At 42.5% G+C, this 25248-nt stretch overlaps 1 protein-coding gene across 5 annotated transcripts in view; it reads right to left on the reverse strand.

Annotated features, from left to right (window-relative positions):
- Positions 1-25248, reverse strand: part of MUSK (muscle associated receptor tyrosine kinase) — a 185417-nt gene that overhangs the window by 59866 nt on the left and 100303 nt on the right. For all 5 annotated transcript variants that reach the window (XM_033926451.1, XM_033926479.1, XM_033926469.1 and 2 more), the window contains 2 exons: positions 19122-19246; positions 4557-4716 (listed from right to left, as the gene is read on the reverse strand). In XM_033926451.1, the coding sequence (XP_033782342.1) occupies positions 4557-4716; positions 19122-19246 (285 nt within the window). The remainder of the gene's footprint in view (positions 1-4556; positions 4717-19121; positions 19247-25248) is intronic.

Consider the following 25248-nt stretch of genomic DNA (forward strand, 5'->3'; position numbering starts at 1 on the left):
ACCAATTTCCAGGTTGTTTATAAATATGTTGAAGAGCACGGGTCCGAACACCGAAACTTGTGGTACTCCACTTGTTATACTTTTCCAGTCCGATTATTGTCCATTTATCCCCACTCTCTGTTTCCTTTTAGGAAGAACAAAATGAAATTCAGGGGCTGACAGCTCATGAGGAGGACGGCAAGAAGAACAATTCACAAGGAAGAACAGCAGGAAGAAAAAAAATCAGAACTTAAACTGCTTATACGCAAACGCAAGGAGCCTAAGGACCAAAATGGGAGAACTGGAAGTCATGGCCAAAAACGAGGACCTAGACATTATTGGAATCACTGAAACATGGTGGACTGAGGACAACAAATGGGACGTAGTACTGCCAGGGTACAAACTCTACAGGAGAGACAGGACTTACAAGAAGGGTGGAGGAATAGCACTGTACATAAAGGACACCATTCAGTCGACCAGAATGGATATGGTAGCAAGGGCGGAAGGACTGGAATCATTATGGGTTAAATTACCAAGAGGAAATGGAGCTGACATAAAATTGGGACTGTACTATCACCCTCCTGGACAAACGGAAGTGAACGACAAAGAGCTGGAAGCAGAATTGAGGCGGGAATGCAAAAGCGGAAGGGTGATAGTGATGGGGGATTTCAACTACCCCGGGATAGACTGGAGCCTTGGAAACTCAAACTGCGCGAGGGAAACAGAATTCCTGGAGGCCGTGAGGGACTGCTTCATGGAACAGCTTGTCAAGGAATCAACGCGAGGGGATGCCACTCTTGACCTAATCCTAAATGGGCTAGGGGGACCTGCAAAGGAAGTGGTGGTAGGAGGACCACTGGGAAACAGCGACCACGACATGATCCGGTACAAATTAGAGGTAGGAACATCCAAAGTGATGAGAACCACAGCAACGGCGTTCAATTTCAAGAAAGGGAACTACGATGCTATGAGAGCAATGGTGAGAAAGAAACTAAAAAAAAAAGGCTCAATACGAATGGAGACCGTAGAGAAAGCTTGGTCCCTATTCAAAGACACGGTGCAAGAAGCACAAAACCTGTACATCCCCAGATTTAGGAAAGGATGCAAAAAAAATTGAACAAAGGACCCGGTATGGATAACAAATGAAGTGAAGAAGGCGATAGGTGACAAGAAGAAATCTTTCCGAAAATGGAAAAAGGACCAAACCGAGGAAAACCGGAAGGAACATAAAACATACCAGAAAAACTGTCACCGAGTGATTAGGAAAGCAAAAAGAGAATACGAAGAGAGGCTGGCTGGGGAAGCAAAAAACTTCAAAACGTTCTTCAGATACGTTAAAGGGAGGCAACCGGCGAGGGAGGAAGTAGGACCTTTGGATGATGGAGACAGAAAGGGAGTGGTAAAGGAGGAAAAAGAGGTAGCTGACAGGTTGAACAAATTCTTCTCGTCGGTCTTCACAAGCGAGGACACATCCTATATACCAGAACCCGAAGAGACCATAAGTGGAGATCGAGAAGAAGAAAAACTGGCGCAAATAGAGATAAGCCATGAGGATGTCCTCCAGCAGATAGATAGACTGAAAAGCGACAAATCGCCGGGCCCGGATGGAATCCACCCAAGGGTTCTAAAAGAGCTAAGAAACGAAATAGCGGAAACACTCCGACAAATTTTTGACCTATCCTTGAAAACGGGGCAGATCCCAGAGGACTGGAAAATAGCTAACGTCACACCTATTTTTAAAAAGGGATCAAGGGGTGACCCCGGGAACTACAGGCCGGTGAGCTTGACTTCAGTTCCGGGCAAGATGATGGAAGCACTGATAAAGGACAGCATCTGTGAGCACATGGAAACAAACGGACAACTGAAAGAGAGCCAACATGGCTTCTGCAGGGGAAGGTCGTGCCAAACAAACTTACTGCACTTCTTTGAAGGTATAAACAGCGAGATGGACAAAGGGGAACCCATAGACATCATTTACCTCGACTTCCAGAAAGCCTTTGACAAGGTGCCCCATGAGCGACTACTTAGGAAACTGCAAAACCACGGGGTGGAAGGGGATATATACAGATAGATTAAACACTGGTTGGCAGGCAGAAAACAAAGGGTTGGGGTGAAGGGACAATACTCAGGCTGGCGGAGTGTCACGAGCGGTGTTCCACAGGGGTCAGTGCTCGGACCGCTGCTGTTCAATGTGTTTATAAACGACCTGGAAACGGGGACGAAGTGTGAGGTTATAAAATTTGCAGATGACACCAAACTCTGCTGCAGGGTTAGGACCGCGGAGGAATGCGAAGACCTACAAAGGGACCTAAACAAACTGGAAGAGTGGGCAAACAAATGGCAAATGCGATTTAATACAGAGAAATGCAAGGTCATGCATATAGGGAAAAAGAACCCGATGTTCAGCTACAAAATGGGGGGATCGGTGCTAGGGGAAAGCAACCTTGAAAAGGACTTGGGTGTGCTAGTGGATACAACAATGAAATCAACGGCACAATGTGCAGCAGCCTCAAAGAAAGCAAATAGAATGTTGGGTATTATTAAGAAGGGTATCACAACCAGGACGAAGGAAGTCATCATGCCGCTGTATCGAGCGATGGTGCGCCCGCACCTGGAGTACTGTGTCCAGTATTGGTCGCCGTACCTCAAGAAGGACATGGCGATGCTTGAGAGGGTCCAGAGAAGAGTGACGAAAATGATAAAAGGCATGGAAAACCTTTCATATGCAGATAGGTTAGAAAGGCTGGGGCTCTTCTCCCTGGAAAAGCGGAGACTCAGAGGAGACATGATAGTGACTTTCAAGATCATGAGAGGTATCGAGAAGGTAGACAGAGATAGATTCTTCAGACTAATGGGGCCCACAAGTACAAGGGGGCACTCAGAGAAGCTGAAAGGGGACAGGTTTAGAACCAATGCTAGGAAGTTCTTTTTCACTCAGAGGGTAGTGGACACATGGAACACACTGCCGGAGGCTGTGATAGGACAGAGTACACTCCAGGGTTTTAAAGAAGGATTAGATAAATTCCTGAAAGATAGGGGGATTGAGGAATACAGATAGAGGTAGAGATGGGATATAGAGAGAGTTTAGATAGAGACCAAGGGGATTTAAGGGTTCAGACAAAGATCACCGTACAGGTCATGGGCCTGATGGGCCACCGCGGGTGCGGACTGCTGGGCGCGATGGACCTCTGGTCTGACTCAGCAGAGGCAACTTCTTATGTTCTTATGTTCTTATTTTCTATCCGCCAGCCAGTTTTTAATCCACGTGAGTATTTCACCCTCGATTCCATGGCTCGCAATTTTTTGAAATAGTTGTTTTGAAATAGTCGTTCATGCAGAACCTTGTCAAACGCCTTCTGAAAATCCAGATATATAATGTCGACCGGGCCACCCTTGTCTATCTGCCTGTTTACTCCCTCAAAGAAGTGCACCAAGTTCATTAAGCAAGATCTTCCTTTGCTGAAGCCTTGCTGGCTGGTCCTCATCAGATCGCATCTGTCAAGGTAATCAATGAAGTGGTCCTATATCAGCGCTCTACCATCTTTCACAGTACCGAGGTCAGACTCACCGGTCTGTATTTTCCTGGATCTCCCCTCGAACTTTTCTTGAAGATCGGCATAACATTCGCCATCCTCCAGTCTTCTGGAATCCTTCCCGATTTGATTGACTGATTGGCTATTAGTTGAAGCAGTTCAGCTATAGCCCCTTTCATTACCCTCAGTTCCTTGATTACCCTCGGATGAATGCCATCCGGTCCCGGGAATTTATCGTTTTTAAGCCTATTAATCTGCCTGCATACCTCTTCTAGACTGACTGTCAACCTCATCAGTTTCACTTCTTCGTTTTCTTCATATAACCTGTCGGCTTCTGGTATGTTGTATATATCCTCTTTGTTAAATACAGACGCAAAAATTGTGTTCATTTTTTCGGCGATGGCTTTGTCCTCCTTTAGCACTCCCTTTATTCCGTGGTCATCCAATGGTACCACCGCTTCCTTCGTGGGTCATTTCCCCTTAATATATCGAAAGAACAGCTTGAAGTTTTTCGCCTCCTTGGCTATTTTATTCTCGTAGTCTCTTTTGGCCCCTCTTACTGCCTTATGGCACCTGCTTTGATGTTGTTTGTGCTTTTTCCAGTTTTCGTCCATTTTTGACCTTTTCCATTCCTTAAACGAAGTCTTCTTGTCTCTGATCGCTTCCTTCACCGCTACAGTGAGCTACGCCAGTTCCTTGTTCTTTTTCCTCTTGGATCCCTTGTTGATGCGCGGTATATATAGATTTTGCACCTTGGTGACCGTGTCCTTAAAAATGGAACATGCTTGTTCTAGCGTTTTTACAGTGTTTATCCTCTTCTTAATCTTCTTCCCCACCATGAGTCTCAACCCTTCGTAATTCCCCTTTCAGAAGTTCAGTGCCTTGACCTTCGTTCTGGATCGATGTTTCGCCCCCGTGTCCAGGTTGAAGCGGATCATATTGTGATCACTGCTTCCCAGAGTCCCTTCTCCAGGGAGAACAGTATAGAAAAAATGAACAAATAAATAAATACATTTTTGTAAAATATGTGCTTTTCCCACGTACCTGAAATGCTGACTGCCGCTGAAGCCTTTGCAGTACCAAAACTTCCACTGTGTTTGTTATTGGCTATGCAGGTGAACAGTCCAGGCCTAGTGACATACGTATGCAGTTTAGAGGTAATAGCTCCTTCTCTGACACTCTCCACAATGGATCCTTCTGCAACCTGCAGTTAAAAAGGATAACATGTATTTGTGAAAACTGTACCTCAAAATAAGCAGTTGGCTCAATTATTATTCCATAGCATTGGAGAGTCAATAAAACCCATAGCAGTCAATATTCAGCTCGCAGCATTCAGTGTTTCTTGCTGCTGGTTGTTTTAGACCTGGATACTCAGTGCCAGGCCCCAGTGGCGTTGCGACATGGGGGTACAGGGACAGACCGTTTCAGATGCCATGTTGGTGAGGGCGTCGGCATCCCTCTTCCCCTCCACCCAGGTCACGAGACCAGGAAGCGTATGTAAGAGGAAGAGCTCAGGCCTATACGAGCGGCAAGTAAGAGATGCCGCTTGCTACTGGTGAAGATTTGAAGAGGTACACAGGGGGCACATGCACAGTGGGGAAGAGTGTGGGAGGGTGCGCAAAAGGGAAGCGTGCCCATGGGAAGTGCACAGAATAGCAATGCGTGGCACCACTGCCCCAGGCACCTCCTTCCCTTCCTGCCGAGTCCTATCCTTGTAACATAATAACCTAGTAAATGACAGCAGATAAAGTCTTGATTAAATTGTCTTTCTTTGGCCTTTTTGAGACATAGAGCATAGAAGTCTGCTCGGCACTATCTTCACATTGCATATTTCTGGAGTTTCCGTCAAAGCCCTCTCCAGCCCATCCTAAACCGAATTGCTATATACATAGGGTTACCAGATTTTTCCAAAGGAAAATCTAGACCCATGGCCACGCCTGCAGGACTGCCCAGTCAGCCCCGCCCCCCAGATGGCATCCGCGCATGTGTGGACGCGATGCCATGATGTCAAGCCCTTCCCAACGCGATTTTGTCGGGAAGCTTTTCAAAACCCGGACAAAGTGCCAGATTTTGAAAAGTCATACGGACCCTCGGACATGTCCTCAAAAGAAAGACGTTGTCCAGGGAAATCCAGACGTCTGGGAGCCCTATATATACAGGGCGCAGATCATGCAAGTCTTCCCAGTTTCGGCCCCAGCAATGAATATCTGGGTCTTTAGTTGTGCCCTGAAGCTATCTGGCTACGGTTGATATTAACTGCTGCACCCTCAAAGCTAACCAGGCAGCCAGGCAAAATTAGGAGTACTATTTATGTGGCACTACTTGAACAGATAGCTACAGTATGTGGGCACTGGTAGGTAATGCCACATGGCACCTGTCTCCACCCATATCCAGTCCTGCAGACTCCCAAAATGATAAGATTTCCAAGACATCCACATTTATTATTCATGAGATAGATGCCTGTATTTGGTAAAGAACTATTTTTTTTTTTAAACCCAAATTAGACCATTCTGTTCGAAGGTCTTTAGTCAAGTAGATTGCTCAGCATGGGGTGTTCTCCCAATTCATTCTAAAGGTGATTTTATAGCAGGCCACCTATGTTTGGAGAGCAAGGAAGTGTCTGTTTTATAAAGAGACATGGGTGCCTCTGTGTCTTTATGAAATGCTGGGGATAAACTTGCAGATATTATTAGCATATGCTATAAAGTCCAGATTTTATAAATGGCACCTGAAGTTAGGTGCCTAGTTCAGCGCGCTTAGCCGATCTAGGAGCCTTACTTACACTGGCTTTTACTAAAAGGCGGTAGAGCTTTTTACCACGGGCTGGCAAGGGAAATGCTCAAATGCTCATAGGAAATGAATGACCGACAGAACGTCAGGGTTTCCGCAGCTGGCATTGTGCTTGTAGCAGGCTTCCGGGTCTCGCTGTGTCTTGTCAGGTAGAAACCAACGTTTCAGCCACCATGCTGTGGCTTTCTTCAGGGTACGCTGTGAGGTCTACAGTTTGTCTTGTAAATAGTGGGTTCGCTGACCTGATTGGGAACAGGGCAGTCCACCAATCTGAATTTATTTGTATTTATTAACTGCCTTTCTGAAGAGATTCATTCAAGACAGTGTACAGCAGGTATAATTCAACATAAAACTTTCAGTTTTGTTAACAGCATAACAGTAGTAAAAAAGTCCAAATACCGTATTTGCCGGCGTATAGGACGACTGGGCGTATAAGACGACCCCCCAACTTTTAGTTAAAAAATAGAGTTTTGTGTTATACTCGCCGTATAAGACGACCCCTTCTTCCTTCTCCACCCCTTTGTATTCCCCCATGTGCTTTCAGAGTCCTTCCCCCCCCCTCCTGTCTTCACCATGGCATTTCAGCGTCCTTCTCCCCCCCCTCCTTCTCTACCGCCCCGGGTGCAGCACAGCCAGCCAGGTCCCCTTACTTTTGTGGCACTTCCCCGACCGACCGACAACAGCCCGGGTCCGACAAACTTCCCTGCCCTTAACCGCGAATCTAAATTACCTTCTTACAGCTGCTGTAAGAAGGTAATTTAGATTCGCGGTTACAGGGCAGGGAGGATTGTCGGACCCGGGCTGTTATCGGTCGGTCGGGGAAGTGCCACAAAAGTAAGGGGACCTGGCCGGCTGTGCTGCAACCGGGGCGGGGCGGCCGCCCCTCTCTCTTGGTACCGCGAGGCTACTCTCCTTCTCCTTACCTGCCATGCCTGCAGTACAGAGCCGAGCGGAAGTCTTCCCGACGTCAGCGCTGACGTCGGAGGGAGGGAGGGCTTTGTTTAAGCTTTGTTTAAGCCCTCCCTCCCCTCCGACGTCAGCGCTGACGTCGGGAAGACTTCCATTCGGCTCTGTGCTGCAAGCAGAGAAGGTAGGGAGAAGAAGAGCCGCGCGACTGAGTACATCCAGCCCCGCAAGTAAGGGCATGTAAACTGTACCCGGCGTATAAGATGACCCCCGACTTTGGGGAGGATTTTAAGGTACTAAAAAGTCGTCTTATACGCCGGCAAATACGGTATATACATAGATACAATGAATGAGGTAAAGTTAAAATTAGTAAATTGAAACTTAATAATAGGACTATCATGAAGCAGTTATTTAATAGGTTTAATTGGGCCGATAATGAGCAATAATGAGCACATAATTAGCAAAAATTAAAGTCAATTGGATGGTAAGAGCCTACCACTTTCAGGTAGGCACCTAGCCCAAGGTGCCTACCAAAAAGTGGGTATGGTTAGGTCCAGATCATGGCTGGATCTTGGGTGTGTTTTCTGTGTAAGTGCCTAAATTGGACTTAGACGCTGGTATTTAGACCATGAGAACCCTGGCATAAATAGGGGGTGCCTAAGGTTTTGATACCTACCAGCACCTAAGTCCAATGTAGGCACCCCTAGTCACGATTCTGTAAGCAGCGCCTAACTCATGATTGACATGAACTATGCTTCCTAACTGGCTGGAGCATAGGAAACAGAGAATGGGGGTAAATGGACAATATTCGGACTGGAAGAGTGTCACCCGCGGGGTGCCGCAGGGCTCGGTGCTTGGACCCGTGCTCTTCAACATCTTTAAAAACGATCTGGACATTGGTACGACGAGTGAGGTGATTAAGTTTGTGGATGATACGAAGTTATTCAGAGTAGTGAAGACACAGAGGGATTGTGAAGATCTACAAAGTGACATAATCAAGCTCGAGAAATGGGCAGTGACATGGCAAATGAGGTTCAACGTGGATAAGTGCAAAGTGATGCATGTCAGTAACAAAAATTTCATGCACGAATATAGGGTGTCTGGGGCGGTACTTGGAGAGACCTCCCAGGAAAGAGACTAGGGAGTTCTGATCAACAAGTCGATGAAGCCGTCTGCACAATGTGCTGCGGCGGCAAAAAGGGCAAACAGAATGCTAGGAATGATAAAGAAGGAAATCACGAACAGATCGGAGAAGGTTATCATGACGTTGTACAGGTGTGTGCCCTCACCTGGAGTACTGCGTCCAGCACTGGTCGCTGTACATGAAGAAAGACAAGGTACTGCTTGAAAGGGTCCAGAAAAGAGCGACTAAAATGGTTAAGGGGCTGGAGGAGTTGCCGTACAATGAGAGATTAGAGAAACTGGGCCTCTTCTCCCTTGAAAAGAAGAGACTGAGAGGAGACATGATCGAAACATTCAAAATACTGAAGGGAATAGACTTAGTAGATAAAGACTGTTCATACTCTCTAAGGTAGGGAGAACGAGAGGGCACTCTCTAAAGTTGAAAGGGATAGATTCCATACAAACGTAAGGAAGTTCTTCTTCATCCAGAGAGCTGGAACGCACTTCTGGAGTAGGGGAAAACACCCTTCAGGATTTCAAGACTAAGCTGGACAAGTTCCTGCTAAATAGGGATGTACACAGGTGAGACTGGACTCATTTTCTAGAGCAATGATCTTTGACCTGGGGGCTGCCCCGTGAGCGGACTGCTGGGCGCGATGGACCACTGGTCTGACCCAGCAGCTGAAATTCTTATGTTCTTATGTGTCGCATTGCTCAGCGCCTATATTTTAGGCATCATAGAAACATGATAGCAGATAAAAGCCTAGTGGACCATCCAGTATGCCTTCCCTACTGTCTATTATCTTCTCTTCTCTCTAAGAGATCCCACATGCCTGTCCCACACTATCTTGAATTCAGATACAGTCTTCGTCTCCACAACCTCCGCATGGAGACCATTCCACACATCTACCACCCTTTCTGTAAAGAAGTATTTTCTTACTTTACTTCTGAGGCTATCATCTCTTAACTTCATCCTATGCCCTCTCCTTCCGAAATTTTCCTTCATTTGAAAAGGACTCACCTCCTGTATATTAACACCACAGAAATATTTAAATGTCTCTATCATATCCCTTCTCTTCTGTTTTTCCTCTAGAGTATACATATTAAGTTCTCTAAGTCTATCTCAATGGCCATGTATTTGGTCTTGGAGAATTAAAGGTACGATGTCGGCATCTATTAGGCAAACATGGTTCTTTTTGTTGCATAGAGCATTCTGGACCCCTACTAGATTACAAAAATTAGATTGCTCTAAGTCTAATAGATGCTGGCATTGTAAAATTGAAGTTGGAACTTTAGACCATCTTTTATTTTATTGTCCATGTATTCAGGCATTTTGGATATCAATCTGGGATCAAGTTAACCTAATGATGGAGAATCATGTGGCATTGTCCTATGACACAGTGGTTTTTGGAATGTGCATGAGGGCTAAATGCCAAATATCTGCAGCAAACAATAAATTACTGATGATTCTTACTGGTGTGGGAATTCAGCAAATAACGACTAATTGGAAAGACTGTTCTAGACTGAATTGTAGTTTCTGGTGGAACTCAGTATGCCATATGTATAAGATGGAAAGATTTCTTGCAGTACAGAGGAGGTATTTTAAAAGGTTTCAGGAGGTGTGGAGGCCATTAATTGAATATTATAATGATTAAGGTTTATTCTTTTTCCTTAGGGGATAATTTGTAGAAATGGGTGGGGTGGGGGGATAGGATAATCTAATTAAATAGCGGTATATTTCAACTGATTAATGGATATAAGAAACATGGTATATATGTATGAATAGAAAAGGAAAGGGGGTAAAATTATTGGAAATATGTTGTTATGAAATATTAGGGGATATATGTAATATGATGAGATATATTTGTTGTGTATTAATGTATATAATAAAATGAAAAAAGAGTTTGAGGAAGAAAGGGTGGGGGTAGGGATAGGTTAATGTATGATTAATTATATTATGGAAGAGGGATGTCTAAGTATGTATATGTTTGGATAGATTATTTTATTGATATGGGAAGGGATGGGAGGTGGGTGGGGGGGGAATTAAAACATGTATAATAATATTGTTTAAGAATGTCAAGTGAGTTATGTGAATTAATTGTAATAATATTGGACACTTGTTGAGAGAAATAAAAAGGAATAAAGATTTTTTTTTTAAAAAAAAAGTTCTCTAAGTCTGTCCCCATACGATTTATGATAAAGGCCATTATATATAGAATCAGGGCCTAAGTGTCTAAACTGCCCTGGCACTAATTAGCAAGTGGCATGGTGATCAGAACAGATATTCAGTAGCACCATTCAGGTAAGTTGTACTACGTATCCACTCCCTACATATTCAACGCAATTTAACCAGGCAGGAGCCCATTTAAGTCACTATAAATATCGATCCCATAAGTGATAAATTCTAACAAGTATTCCAGTTGTACAACTTTTGTTACCTACTAGTCCAGCGGTCTCAAACCCGCGGCCCGGGGACCACATGCAGCCCACCAGGTACTATTTTGAGGCCCTCGGTATGTTTATCATAATCTCAAAAGTAAAATAAAACAGTTTCTTGATCATAAGTCTCTTTAACTACAAATTACAATATTATTATTAAGATTTAGCCAAAAGGAAAGATTTATAAACTATAAAGGGTTTTACCTCATGCAAAATTGTCATTTCTTTAATAAGACATTAACTATTTTTTTCTGAGGCCCTCCAAGTAACTACAAATCCAAAATGTGGCCCTGCAAAGGGTTTGAGTTTGAGACCACTGTACTAGTCATAAGGATTCAACAATTTTGGATGCCAGTTGATGAGAACACGACTGTCCAATGTGCAAAATTTACAGTTGCCCCACGTGAATGAGTGCTCCTTTGATACAGATTGACAGGGATGACTAAAAATAACATGGGATGCTAGCCAAGCCAGATACAGAAAGGTCACTCCTAGTTAGATACAGAAAGGTCATTTCTCTTCATTTCTGAATTGGTCTTGAGGCTAACCTATACATATAGGGATACATTTACCAGAGGATTTCTCTGTTAAAGTTGGGAAAGTATCTGTTTTATGCCTTTTTCTTTAGTATAGGTGCCTTTATATCAGAAGTGCCCAGAACCTATGCCAGTGACATGCAAATGCCCATGCAAAAATTTGCACCTACTCTGAAGAAGGTATAAATCTATGTGGGTGCTCTAAGTATATACCATGTATTTTATAAAATATATTTGTATATTGCAACTGACCCCTTGCTGCATCCATACTATATCCATAGGAGTGTTTGCAAAGGGCACTGGTAAGCTGTATTGCTCTGTTATTTGAGTATTTTAATGCATACTTATTAGGTGGCGGTGCTGGAGCGGAATGAGGGGCTTGAGAGAGACCGAGCAATGGGCGTAGGACTCGCCGGGACACTACTGTTCCCTCTTCTTAAGAGAGGGGTTTTGTGCACACAAAGGGAAGGGTGGGAGAGTCGGGGCGGCAGGAGAGATCGGGCTGCAGGAGTTCGGAGCAGGCAAGAGATCGGGGCTGACAAGGCAGAAGCAGGGCGGCAGAAGCAGGGCAGCAGAAGGCAGGGCAGCTGGAAAGGGCTTGAGCGACTGGTCCTCAGCAGTAGCTTGGGAGTGATCGGCCAGCCCAGTCAGTGTTGCAGGGTTTTGGATAGTGAATCGGGACCCTGCCTACTTTGCATACCGTTGCCCTCATTTGCATGTGCAGATCAGGGGATGGTCGGCGGAGAGGTAAGTGAATCGGGCTGGAGTTGCTAAGGGGTCGCAAAGCGATCGGTACATGATCGGTCTGCTTTGTGAATCTAGCCCATAGTGCGTAATTCCAAATGGGACATGGCCATGGGAGGAGCATGGGTGACTCCATCCTATAAGGGGCCCCCAGGGGCCACACCCAGGACCATAAGGTACACTCACCCTTCAATCATTACATCTCCCAGTGCTCAAGATTTCACTCATGCACGCCTGTCTCACATCTGAGCCCAGACAACAGAACACCCTTTCTCTCTGAAATATTCTTTTATTTCAGAAGTACTAAAAATCTCACAGACATACAAAGAAGAAAGAATATCATTTGTAGTACATTATGAAAATACATCAGCAAACCAAAAAATCTTATATAATCTATATATATAAAATCGGATGTATCTGTGTGTGTGTGTGTGTGTGTAATAATATTAAGGCCGATTCTGCCCTTATCCCCGACTTCCCACGGCTATTTTTAGCCCTGTAAGGCCCCCCCCCCCCACTTAAGCCCTACCTGGTGGTCTAGTGGTAATTCAGGCAGGAGAGATCTTCCCACACTTCTGCCCCAAGCAGATCGCTCACAGGAAATTGCCGCCTTGAGCTCCCGTAGTCTCTCAAGCCATTTCCTGTGAGCGATCTGAACGGGGCAGGAGTGTGGGAAGATCGCTCCTGCCTGAAAACCCACTAGACCACCAGGTAAGGCTTAAAGGGGGGGGTGGGGCTTACAGGGATAAAAAAAGGCTGAAAAATTAAAATGTATTTTTTGGTCAAAAATCGCGAATAACCGAATCCTTAGATACGGAATTAGCGAATAAGGAGGGGGAAGTGTAATTGAGGACTGAGATATTTTGCAACTGAAACCACTGTGAGTGTTTAAAGCAGTCTGTTAAAATGCCAACGTTTCACAACACTAAGCAGTTTCTTCAGGGCTAATATGGCTTGAATCTTCGCAGAGTGACAATGTTGTGCTCACGATCTCACCAATGGAGGTTTTTTTGCACTACTTTTATTTATATTTCCCCACTTCACCTTTTGCAATATTGTATGTATGTTCCAGCATAACTCTGATAGTATCAATAACTCAGAAATAGTGAACTTTCACACTAAAGATTTTTACAATAAACATATTTACAGAGGTCTTGTAGAAGGTATAAAGAACTAAAACATGAGTCAGACGGGGGGCTCTTCCGGGAGGAAAAGCTTCAGACAAAGCCCTCCCACCACCACCGCTGTGGCTTAAGGTGTTCAAGCGGAGAACCTCATCGACATAAAAACCTCCCAGAGGGCCAAATATGGCTCTATGCTGTGCAAATGTAGCAAAAAAATCAATAAATATATCACCAGGTGGTCACACTTATATTTGTAAACTGACTCAAAAATAACTTATCTTTTGTCATTAGCTCAGTCGGAACACCAACGATGGCCAGCATTTCACGTAATGCTGCCTCAGGGTGTGACCTCCGATCGTGAGCTTTCAAAACGGAACACAAAAATTTTGTCTCCTTCCACATAACTCTGAAACACATGGACAGATTTCAACCATTCTTGGTATACATATGACTTACTATCTGGGAAAAAAATACCGCAGGGGTGGGAAGGGGGTGTCTAATCCATAGTTTTCGTGCTTGCTGAGATGACACTTCCAATGCCATTTAAGTCCAAGTTCCCGCCGTAAATCACTGAATACAAGTCTATCGATACTGGAAGATTAGGATAAATAAATATCCGGGCAATGCCGGGGGATCAGCGAGTCCAATATATATTTGTTACCAACTACAATATAACTACAGATTACAGAACAAACAGGTAAATATCTGCTTGAACAAAGAACAAGAAAACAAGAAAGAACTTCTAACACACTAAAGCAGGCTGTACTCTTTTTCGGTGATGGGTCAAAAGCGCACGAGGACAAAGGCGTGCCGACAACCGAGCGCGGACAACTGAGCGCTGGGCTTAATCGCGCCGAAGAAAACCCGTATTTTAAAGGGAACAGGAAGCAATAGCAGAGAAAAAGCTTCCAGGTCACTGATGGCAGCATGTTTACTTCACTCATGCTGCCGGAAGCCCAAAAGAGTTTGAACAGTTCCACTGGGAACGAGAATGGTGGGCAAGCACTGAATCTCGCCAGGAGAGACTCTGTCCAGAAAGTCTCTGCGGGCTGCCATTGGCTCACAGGCCTTGCAATGAAAACTACTGCTGTAGGATTACTGGATGCCCAGTTTCTCCGGACAAAAGTAGTAAAATAAAAAAAAAAGCCACTTGGACTCCCAACAGAGTCCTCAAAAAGAGGACATATCCGGGGAAACCCAGATATCTGGTAACCCTAACAAACTGGGGAATTCTACAAATGATGCCTGCAGTTAAGCACCTACATCGGCACACCCAGCCAATGAGGCACCTAGCTTAATTATTTAATAGACTTAATTGGCACTGATAATTGACAATAAGAGCTTCATAACAGATGTAAATTGCATTTAATTGGATGTTAGGCCCCTAATATGGTAGTTAGAAGCAAATCGTCAGCATGTTTTAGACTTAGGTGCATGCATTTAAGCCAATAAAACTCTGACATAAATGTGGTTCACCTATAAGTTAGGATGCCTAGTGATGCCTAAGGCCACTTATGAGGCGCTAAGCGTGATTCTATAAAGTGCACCTTTTATTGAATTGTGCTTAATGTCACATTAGTCAATGCCTAATTTTTAGGTGCCATATATTGAGTCAGGTCCAAAATGTTTGTGATGCTTCTATTGGTGTAGTAAGGGGGGGGGGGGCGGGAGGGGCCGTCCACCACTGGCGCAGTCTTGCTGAGGGTGTGGCACCCCTCCTCCTCTCTGCCCCCCTCCCCTGCTCCTCTCCATGCCGTGCACGCGTGCCCCTTGCCTTCCCTCGTACCTATTTTACTTCACAAGCGTGAGGTTGCTGCCCGCATCTGCATCGGCACTCTCTCTGACATCATTTCCAGGACTCGCACCTAGGAAGTGACGTCATAGGGCGAGCCAACACCAACGTGGGCATGCTGCTCACACTGGAGAAGTTTAAAAGGTTCGGGGAACGGAAAGGGGGCAGGGAAGACAGCGGGTGAAGGGCACCACTGCCCCGGCCGCCTCTCACCCTTACTATGCCACTGACCGCGCAATAACATTTCAGCACATGACTGAGGCGCACCATCACGTCCATTTTGCTCGGACACACAGAACCTTGCACATGCAACCAAACTATGGCACAGGTTCTGCATGCTTCAGATTTGCATCTAACTAGTGTACTGCATTGGCAAGCAAAACTTTCACGTTATGTTCATGTTAGAAGCTCAGCCATTGGCACACAGCTCTAACAAGCAGCTTTCTGCATCACCCCATGAGTCAGCCTCTAGTTTAATTAAACACAGCCTGCTGTTTTACACATGAAATTGGATTCAGGTTCTCTGGCTTATTCATGTCAGGCATTTTGAACTATATCCCTTAATATTTTCCATTTACTGAGATTTTTTTTTTTTGTAATGAGCTGAAAACCTTTACAAAGAAATAGCCTTGTGATGAAATGGTATGGAATATTTAGACCCCTCCTTCCTCCCTCCCTCCCTCCAACCCCCTCTCCAGCATTCTTGTTCCACAAAAAGCAACATAACTAAGTAGTTTAGGGACATCCTGTTTGTTTTAACATTCCCTCCCCCACCTTCCTCCTTTTTTGAGTAAATGAAGTAACTGTTTAGAAATATGTGTCTTCTAGGCAGTTAACAACTACCACATTTTTTTCCTAGATAAAATTACAGATTAGAATTCAGTGACGTTCTGTTCTGACCTGGTTAGGGGGAGTTAGGTCCTGAATGCTAAGTCAAGAAATGTATTTAGTTAAATCAAAAAGGCTTTATCTTTTTTTGTTTGAAGTTATTAACCTTTATTTGAATACATTTCTAAGAGACCCTTCAGGACCTTTCCTATTCTAGCACACTCTCTGATAGCAGGACTATGGGAAAAGGTGACTGAAGTAGCAGATCCAATACATTGAGAATGGCTGATTTTTCATGTCTGCAGAAGTTACTTGTTTGAACACCTAAACTTTTTAAATATTTTTTTAACATAAAAAGATGGGGTTTAGACTGTTGTACTATGAACTGTTTGATCCAACAGAATTCATTAAAATCTACTGTAGTTTTTTGTTTCTGGTGACTTTAGACATTTTTTCCTACTATAGACCTTTTCCTACTATAGACTCAACATTATATACAATCCACACGACGATTAAAATATTGGGAGTCGTTATTGACCAACATTTGACTATGAAAAAACTGCTGGATTCGGTGGTACAAAAGGGTTATTATACTTTATGGAAACTCCGGACCATAAAACCATATTTTGAGTGTTCAGCTTTCAAACTTCTAGTTCAATTATTGCTATGGAGTCTTCTTGATTACTGTAATATAGTTTATTTACCATGTATTAAGATAGAGATGGCTAGACTTATATTAATTCAGAATACGGCAGTAAGATTGATCTATAGTTTGACGAAGTATAATCATGTGACACCATTCTATTGCGAGTTACACTGGCTCCCGATGGAGGCTCGTGTACTGTTTAAGTTGGGTTGTCTTTGCTTTAAGGTTGTGAATGGCACTGCTCCTATCTATATGACAGATTTCTTATAGCATCTTACAAATACAGTAGAAGATCTCATGCCCTGTTTATTTTTCCATCTTTTTAAGGTTGTAAAAGTAAGAAATACTTGGATCATACATTAGCATTTCAGGCAGCTTCCTATGACAAAGAATTTTGACCGCTGTTATGTAGAGCCTGTTCTTACAAACACTTTAGAACCCTTTAGAAAACCTATCTTTTCTCAAAGGATTTGGCCAAGTAGTTCTAGGCATTTCTTATGTTATTTTATTATCAATTTTTTGTTAACCGCGTTGAACTTCTGGTTACGTGGTATATAAGCACGATGTTATGTTATGTTCCTAGAGATGGTCACAGAGCTCTACTTCCATGGAGATGATGCGGTATATAAACTTAAGGTTTAGTTTAGTTTACATATACTGCCTAGGGTTACCAGACGTCCGGATTTCCCCGGACATGTCTGCCTTTTAGAGGACATATCTGGGCGTCCGGATGGCTTTTCAAAACTCAGCACTTTATCTGGGTTTTGAAAAGCTTCCAGCTAGGAATGACGTCAAGGACATGGAGATACTGGAGAGGGTTCAGAGAAGAGCGACAAAAATGATAAAAGGTATGGAAAACCTCTCATACGCAGAGAGGCTAGAAAGGCTGGGGCTCTTCACCCTGGAGAAGCGAAGACTCAGAGGAGGCATGATAGAGACTTACAAGATCATGAAGGACATAGAGAAGGTGGAAAGGGGCAGATTCTTCAGCCTACTGGGAACTACAAGAAAAGGGGGCACTCGGAGAAACTGAAAGGGGACAGGTTTAGAACCAATGCAAGGAAATTTTTCTTCACTCAGAGGGTGGTGGACACCTGGAATGCGCTTCCGGAGGATGTGATAGGACAGAGCACATTAAGGGGATTCAAAGAGGGATTGGACAAGTTCCTGAAGGATACGGGGATTGAGGGATATAGATAGAGGTAGAGATAGGACCATGAAAGGGTATAGATAGAAGAAAAATGGGGGATTAAAGGGTTTTTAGACAAAGGATCACTTACAGGTCATGGACCTGATGGGCCACCGCGGGAATGGACTGCTGGGCGCGATGGACCCCTGGTCTGACCCAGCAGAGGCAACTTCTTATCTTCTTATGTTCTTATGTTCTTATAGCATCTACGCATGTGCGCGGTGAAGATATCGCGTCACACCAACGCATGCGCAGATGCCCTTCCGACAAGTGAATAGGTTGAGAGGGGCAGGGCCGGGGGAGCAGAACTGGGCGTGACCTGGGTAGGAATGGGCAGAACTGGGTGGGCCTGGAGGCGGGGCCATGGGGCCGGATTTTAGTTACGTAAAATCTGAACCCTAGTGCTGCCTCAAGTGCATGCAACTCTAACTCATGAATATTCATTGTAGCTAAACTGAAAACTTTATAGGACTTAGTATGTCCCGAGGACTGGATTAGGAATGGCTGCTTTAGATGATAGATTTCTATGGACTAAGATTCTCTGATCTCCTCTCTTCCCCTATTTGAATTATCAATGAAAAGAAAATTCACATTTTATGGATGTGAGGTTTCCAAGTTTTGACTCCAAAGGACTTACAGTATGTTTTTCTAAAATCTACCAAATTCTGCAATTGAAAGTTTATGAGTTACCAAAGTGTAAGCCTGAAAATATGATTGGTCATTAAGCTCAATAATCTAAAATGTATTAAACTGATGTTGATCAGTCTTTGAGAAAGACTTGATAGTATCGGACATAAAGAAATGTGAAATTTTAATAAAGCTATCCTTAACCCCTCCAGCCCACCTTTTAATCTGCTATGCTTAAGAGCAATAGATAAAGGTATTTTGGAAGGAACTAATTAACATTTCTATGATAATAGTCATGTGATCAGTTGATTGATGAATTTCTAGGTAATGCTAAGATGTCTAGTGGGGCACAATGGTGAAAGCAAGAAGTGCACCTACAATGCATTAGATTTGGCTATGTTACACAGGCATGGTCCTTAGCTGATCTTGCTCTCTGCAGTTCATCAAGTTAAAACTAGAACTTTGGATTAGAGAATGACACGGGGGACAAATTTTTCCTCGTCCCCACAGGAACTCAATTTCCCCATCCTGTCCCCATGAGTTTTGTTGCTGTCTGTCTCTGCCCCATTCCTGTAAGCTCTGCCTTAACTGCACAAGTCTCGAACACTTATGATTTTTAAAGTGTTTGGGGCTTGTGCAGATGAGGACAGAGCTTGCAGGAATGGGGCAGGGACAGGAAAAGAACTCGTGGGGTTGGGACGGGAAAATGAGTTCCTCCAGGGAAGGGGAAAAATGTATCCTCATGCCATTCTCTACTTTGGATAGTGAAGGAATACAAATGTATAAAATAAATAAGACCACCATCAATACACTCCATGCTGGGACCATTATTAGAGATGTTGATCTAGTATCAGTGTAACACTTACTGCTTTTCCATTTTCAAACCATCGGATGGTGGGGATTGGAATGCCTGCAGCTGTGCATTGCAAAGTCACTTCAGAACCAAAGGTGACATTGAGTGACTCGGGGGCCTTCAGAATTCTGGCGACAGCTGATGGCAGGGAAGATGAATGCTTACATTAATGACTGCATTTCAACAATAATAAAGTTAAGCATTTCTTTGCTAACAATTTTTTTATACACGAATGATACAAGTTAAATTTGTAAAATATATGCAGATTCACGGAATGAAATGATATCTTAACATTCAGCACTTTCTTAAAAACATTATGGTTTCTCTTCTGCTAAATTCATGTATATGTGAAGGAAACATATTGCACAAGAGTAAATCACCTCAGGTACGAGTCAAATATCATTCAAGTCAACAAGCGGTACAACTAACTAACAAAGATGCTTTAAAAACCAATGGTAACAAAGTTAGCCATAAGGCCAAACCTTTTATTTATTAAAAGAAAATTGTATAAAACTGTGAGATAAATATCTGAATGAAGCAGCACCCAGGATAAGCCCAACAGAGACAAGAAACAAAGAAAAAAAAACTTTAAACAATTTAGAGTACTCTCGTGCACAGTTCTTTAAAAAAAAAAAAATACCTTAAATAAAAACATTAAAACCTATACTAATTTAGGCCTGCTTTTATCAAGCTGTGCTAGAGGTTTATAGCATGTGAGGTTTTTAGCATGTGAGCGTCAGAGCATGTATCTCGCTGGCCTGCGCAAAAAACCTCTAGCGCAGTTTGAGAAAAGAGAGGGGCTACTTTGTAAAAGCAATCATACCGCTCCGAGTTAAAGGTCATTGGACTTTGTCTCAGGCTTTAAACTCATAGGAAGCTTAGCAAATGTTAACCTAATTAGCACACACTAAATGGTAAGAAGTCCATTTTATAGCTGTGGGCTTCTTAGTATTTAGTGCACACTAATTCCTTTAGCCTGCACTAAGCTTTACAAAAGGGCATTCACTGCTAGTGCAGGACGGTGTCAGGTCAAAAGCGCGCCGGGACAAAGGCGCGCCCAGACAATTGAGCGCAGCGTGCACCGCCGCACTGCTCTAAATTACTGTTTTTAGCGCTCCGACGGGGGGGGCGTGGGGGGGAACCCCCCACTTTACTTAATAGACATCGCGCCGGGTTGTGGGGAGTGTGGGGGGTTGTAACCCCCCACATTTTACTGAAAACTTCACTTTTTCCCTGTTTTTAGGGAAAAAGTTCAGTTTACAGTAAAATGTGGAGGGTTACAACCCCCCAAACCCTCATAACGCCGGCGCATTGTCTATTAAGTAAACTGAGGGGGGTTCCCCAACAAAACCCCCCGTCGGAGCCCCTAAAAACTGTAATTTAGAGCGGCGCGGCGGCGCGCATTGCGCTCAATTGTCGGCGCACGCTTTTGTCTTTTGCGCCGTTGTCTGTGAACCGTGAAGGACATATCCATTTGAGATTACTGATAAGTTAATATATTATAATTGAAGAACTACAGAAAGTTCCATGGAAAATTCAGATAAGATTTTCTTTCCTCCTGTTTTGGCCCCGATTCTCTAGTCTAAGTGGTACCTAGCCGATTTTCCACAAGAAACCTAAATATTTTAATTGGCTGAATGGCATAATAATTTGAAAATGGCATTAAAACAATTTAAAAATGATTAAATTTCCATGTGGAAATTGGCACCTATATGAAAAGTGGGTATGGTTAGGGGTGGAGCCAAGGCATGGAATGATTTAGGCACTGGTAAGCATCTGTGCTAGGTGCCGGTAAATTAGGTAAGGAAAACCCTGGCCTAATTTACCAACACCTAACATTAATCAAATCAGGCGCCACTAGGCGTAATTCTGTAAATAGCACCTTAATTGGATTGACATATGGTAGGTGCTGTTTTCAACGGCACCAGCTGATTTAGGTGGCATTTATGGAATTAGGGCCTTTGTGTGTACACAGTAGAATTCTCAATTGTACGATTCATAGTCTTAAGCGCGAGAGACAAATGAGCGCTGACAATTCAGCGCAAGCCTTCAGCGTGCCGCAGGAAAACCTTCTTTTAAAGGGCTCTGACGGGGGGTGTTGGTGGGGAATCCCCCAATTTTGCTTAATAGGGATCACGCTGGCATTGGGGGAGGTTGGGGGGTTGTAATCCCACATTATACTGGAAACTTAACTTTTTCCCTATTTTTCAGTATAATGTGAGGTGTTACACCCCCCAACACAGCATACTGTCAGAAGAGAAAGATCATTGGAGAAGGACATCATGTTTGGAAAGATTGAGGAAACCTGGGAAAGAGGACGACCTGCAATCAGATGGTTGGACACGTTTAAAACAACCATGGGGACAACACTGGATGACTTTACTGAACTAGCACAAAAATAATTTCTTTCTAGATCTGTAATTCATCAAGTCACTAGGACTCAAGCACGATTCAATGGCAACTATGAAGAAGTGCAGTATTAAGTGTAATTCTATAAAAAGTTAAGAACACTGTTAAAATCACGCATAGCACCGCCTAAGTGACGTTAGTAACAAAGTAACATAGTAGATGACAGCAGATAAAGACCCAAATGAAGTCTCCATCAAAGCTCACTCTAGCCCATCCACACCCTCCCAGCCATTAAAGCCCTCCTCAGCCCATCCTCAACCAAATGGCCATATGCAGACACATACCATGCAAGTTTGCCCAGTACTGGCCTTAGTTCTTCAATATTTACTATTATTTTCTGATTCTAGGTCCTCTGTGTTCATCCCATGCTTCTTTGAACTCCGTCACCGTTTTCCTAGCCACCACCTCTCTCGGGAGCACATTCCAGGCATCCACCACCCTCTTTGTAAAGTAGAATTTCCTAACATTGCTCTTGAATCTACCACCCCTCAAACTCAAATTATGTCCTCTGGTTTTACCATTTTCCTTTCTCTGGAAAATATTTTGTTTTATGTTAATACCTTTCAAGTATTTGAACATCTGAATCATATCTCCCCTGTCCCTCCTTTCTTCTAGGGAATACATATTCAGGGCTTCCAGTCTCTCCTCATATGTCTTCTGGTGCAAACCTCCTATCATTTTTGTCACCAAGTGGGGCCTCACCAACGACCTGTACAGCGGCATCAACACCTTCTTCCTTCTACTGGCTACGCCTCTCTTTATACAGGCATCACTAGACATCCTAATTTTAGGCGCACCATATTTATGACATGGGTTTCTTCGCCTAAATACCTGCGCTTCAGTTAGACACCTAATGGAACTTAATTCAAAAAGAGGCGCCTAACTTGAAAACACACCCACTTTAAGTAGCCACTGTGGACTAGGCACCTACTTTTTATAAAATTGCATTTATTAAGTTAGATGCCTAACTTGAAATTAAATCCAATTAACAGCAATTATGAGGTGTTAAGTGCCTATCATTGGTGCCGTTTAAGCCTATTAACCTATTAAGTTAGGCGCCTACTTCAGATAAGTACACCGATGTAGGCACCTAACTTTTTGCGGACTATACTGTATATGAGGGTCCTTCAAAATGTTTCCGCACTTTCATATTTTCACAGGAAATGGTTGGGGCAGAAGATGTGGTAAGATAACATGTCGTAGAATGTCATGTGACTAGTCAGGCAAGTTGGTTCACTTGTGGAAAAGTGGTGTAATTTGCTTTTGAGATATTTAATAAATAGTGTTTAAAAAAAATAAAAGTGTGGAAACTTTTTGAAGGTCCCTCATAGAATTTGCCAGTCAGTGTTTTCAAAGTGTCCTTCTAAAATGGTGAGAAATAAATCAATAGCAAAAATCTTAAAGCAAAATGTCCAATTTAACTTTTAAATCTTCAATGCCGTCAAAAAAATTCAATATATATAACACCCAGTCATAACAATCAATACTAGTCCAAAGAGACCATAGACTTATTATTTTAGACTTTTCATGATCCTCAGAGGGCTAAAGAACCCCATTGGTTCATGTGAATCAAATCAAATCACAGAACCCGATCATCATAGGATCAACAATTTATTAGTTTTTATAGGTTTTATACGTTTTTTTTAGCTTTTGAAACTTTTTTAACTGTTTTTTTAGTTTAGCAACTTTTTCATATCAATATACTTAGCCTAATATTAGTAGCCAGTATTTAGGGAGTGCCTCTACCAACATGCACATGTTTCAAGATAATTTTTCGTCAGGGTTGAGGCTCCCATGGTTAATCTAAAAACAAATAACAAAAATAATTTGTCTTAGCCAGTGAGAGTAACTATACTTCAATTCTAATCATATTATACATATTAACAAGGACGTCTCCCCTATCATTTAGCATTTATAACTTAGAATGTATTAGACTTACTATCGTGCTTCTAAGAAACCGCTCCTCTCCATAGAGTATCATATTTTATTAGCATCTGTCGTCAGTTCCGGTTAAAACAATAAAGTTCAAACCGAAACTAGATATCAACAGAATACAGTGGCTGAACAGTTTCCTAGATTGAAAGAAGATACCCAACAATGACTGGATACATTTCGCAAATCAATTAAATTATCTAAAATCAAGAAACAAACGAGATGAAGGAGATTGTAATCAAAACCTAATTTATACTTGGACTTTTAAACATAAAGATATTAAAACTATTCAAAAACAACCATTCCAAGATGATACTACAACTACTGATTCTGGTAGCGATAGTTGTGCACAGAGTTATACATATCAACAAACAGCACAAGGGTCCTGTCAACAACCAGGCAGAAATTGAAATAGAGGATCGACACGGTAGGGTTTCAAGGACAAGGTCAATACAGCAATCACCCAAACACCCATTCTCAACAACAATAAAATCATCAGTAATAAACATCACTACCCAACAATTAACACAACAACAATATGAAGTTTTAAATTTAGGTTTAGGTTTTGTACCTACCCCTTATTATGATCCTTTTCAAGCCCGTCGAGAGATTTATAGATTCCTAAGGAAATTACAATTAAAAATTTATTTTCAAGATCATTCGTTTAATTCAGATGGATCTATAATCCTACCTAAGTTATTTTGGTGTCCCCCGGGTGCCTTAAACCATCATATTGAAACTTTTAGGGATCTGATATTTAGGGTTATGGAATCTTTGGAACAAGAAGCTCAGCCCTATAGATCAATTTTGCCCTTAAGTCAATGGAAAGCTCTACAAACATTGCATCAAGATTCATCTTTAATTATCACTTGTGCGAATAAAGGGGAAGCAATCGTAATTCAGTCCCGGGAAGCATATTTAAAAGAAGCCTATTCTCAGCTGAATAAACCTGATTTTATCAACATCTCCCTGTTGACCCGATGAAAGATTTACAAATTGAAATTAAAAATATTATCACAAAAGCATTGAAAGAAAAAAATTATAACATCTAAGTAGGCTTCCTATTTAGTAGAACAATATCCACGGACCCCAATAATTCAGTTTCTTCCGAAGATACATAAAACTATTGACAGTCCACTAGGTCGTCCTATTGTGACCATGCAGAGCTCTATTTTAGAACCATTGTCCAAATTTATGGATATTTATCTCCAACAAATAGCTAAACAAGCGGTCTCTTTTGTGAAAGATTCTACCCACATGTTGAATAGTTTAAATGACATGGACAATGTCACTGATCAGGATTGGTTAGTTACACTGGATATAACTTCCCTATATATGATGATCCCAATAGATAGAGTTCTGACTATATTGGAGAATATTTTTCAAACTAAGATATGGATCCCAAGACTTACTCCAGCGTTCCTATTAATACTTACCACTATGGTATTAAAAAGAAACTATTTTATGTTTGAAGACAAATATTTTTTACAAATACACGGAATTGCAATGGGTGCCTGTTTGGCCCCATCTGTGGCAACTATAATGTTGCCGATATTGAGGAATGTTATATTTACACGAATCCATTATTTCAACATGTTAAACTGTGGAAAAGATTTTTAGATGATATTATTTTTGTATGGTCAGCCACTAAAGAAGAACTACTAACTTTTGTTGCATGGCTAAATATGAATGATCCATATCTTCAATTTATAGCTACCATGAACCAGAGTGTGATAGATTATTTGGACATCCATATTATGAAAAACAATAATACTTTTCAGATTTCCTTATATCATAAA

This window comes from Geotrypetes seraphini, chromosome 1 (genome assembly GCF_902459505.1).
Source record: "Geotrypetes seraphini chromosome 1, aGeoSer1.1, whole genome shotgun sequence".
Classification (NCBI taxonomy): domain Eukaryota; kingdom Metazoa; phylum Chordata; class Amphibia; order Gymnophiona; family Dermophiidae; genus Geotrypetes; species Geotrypetes seraphini.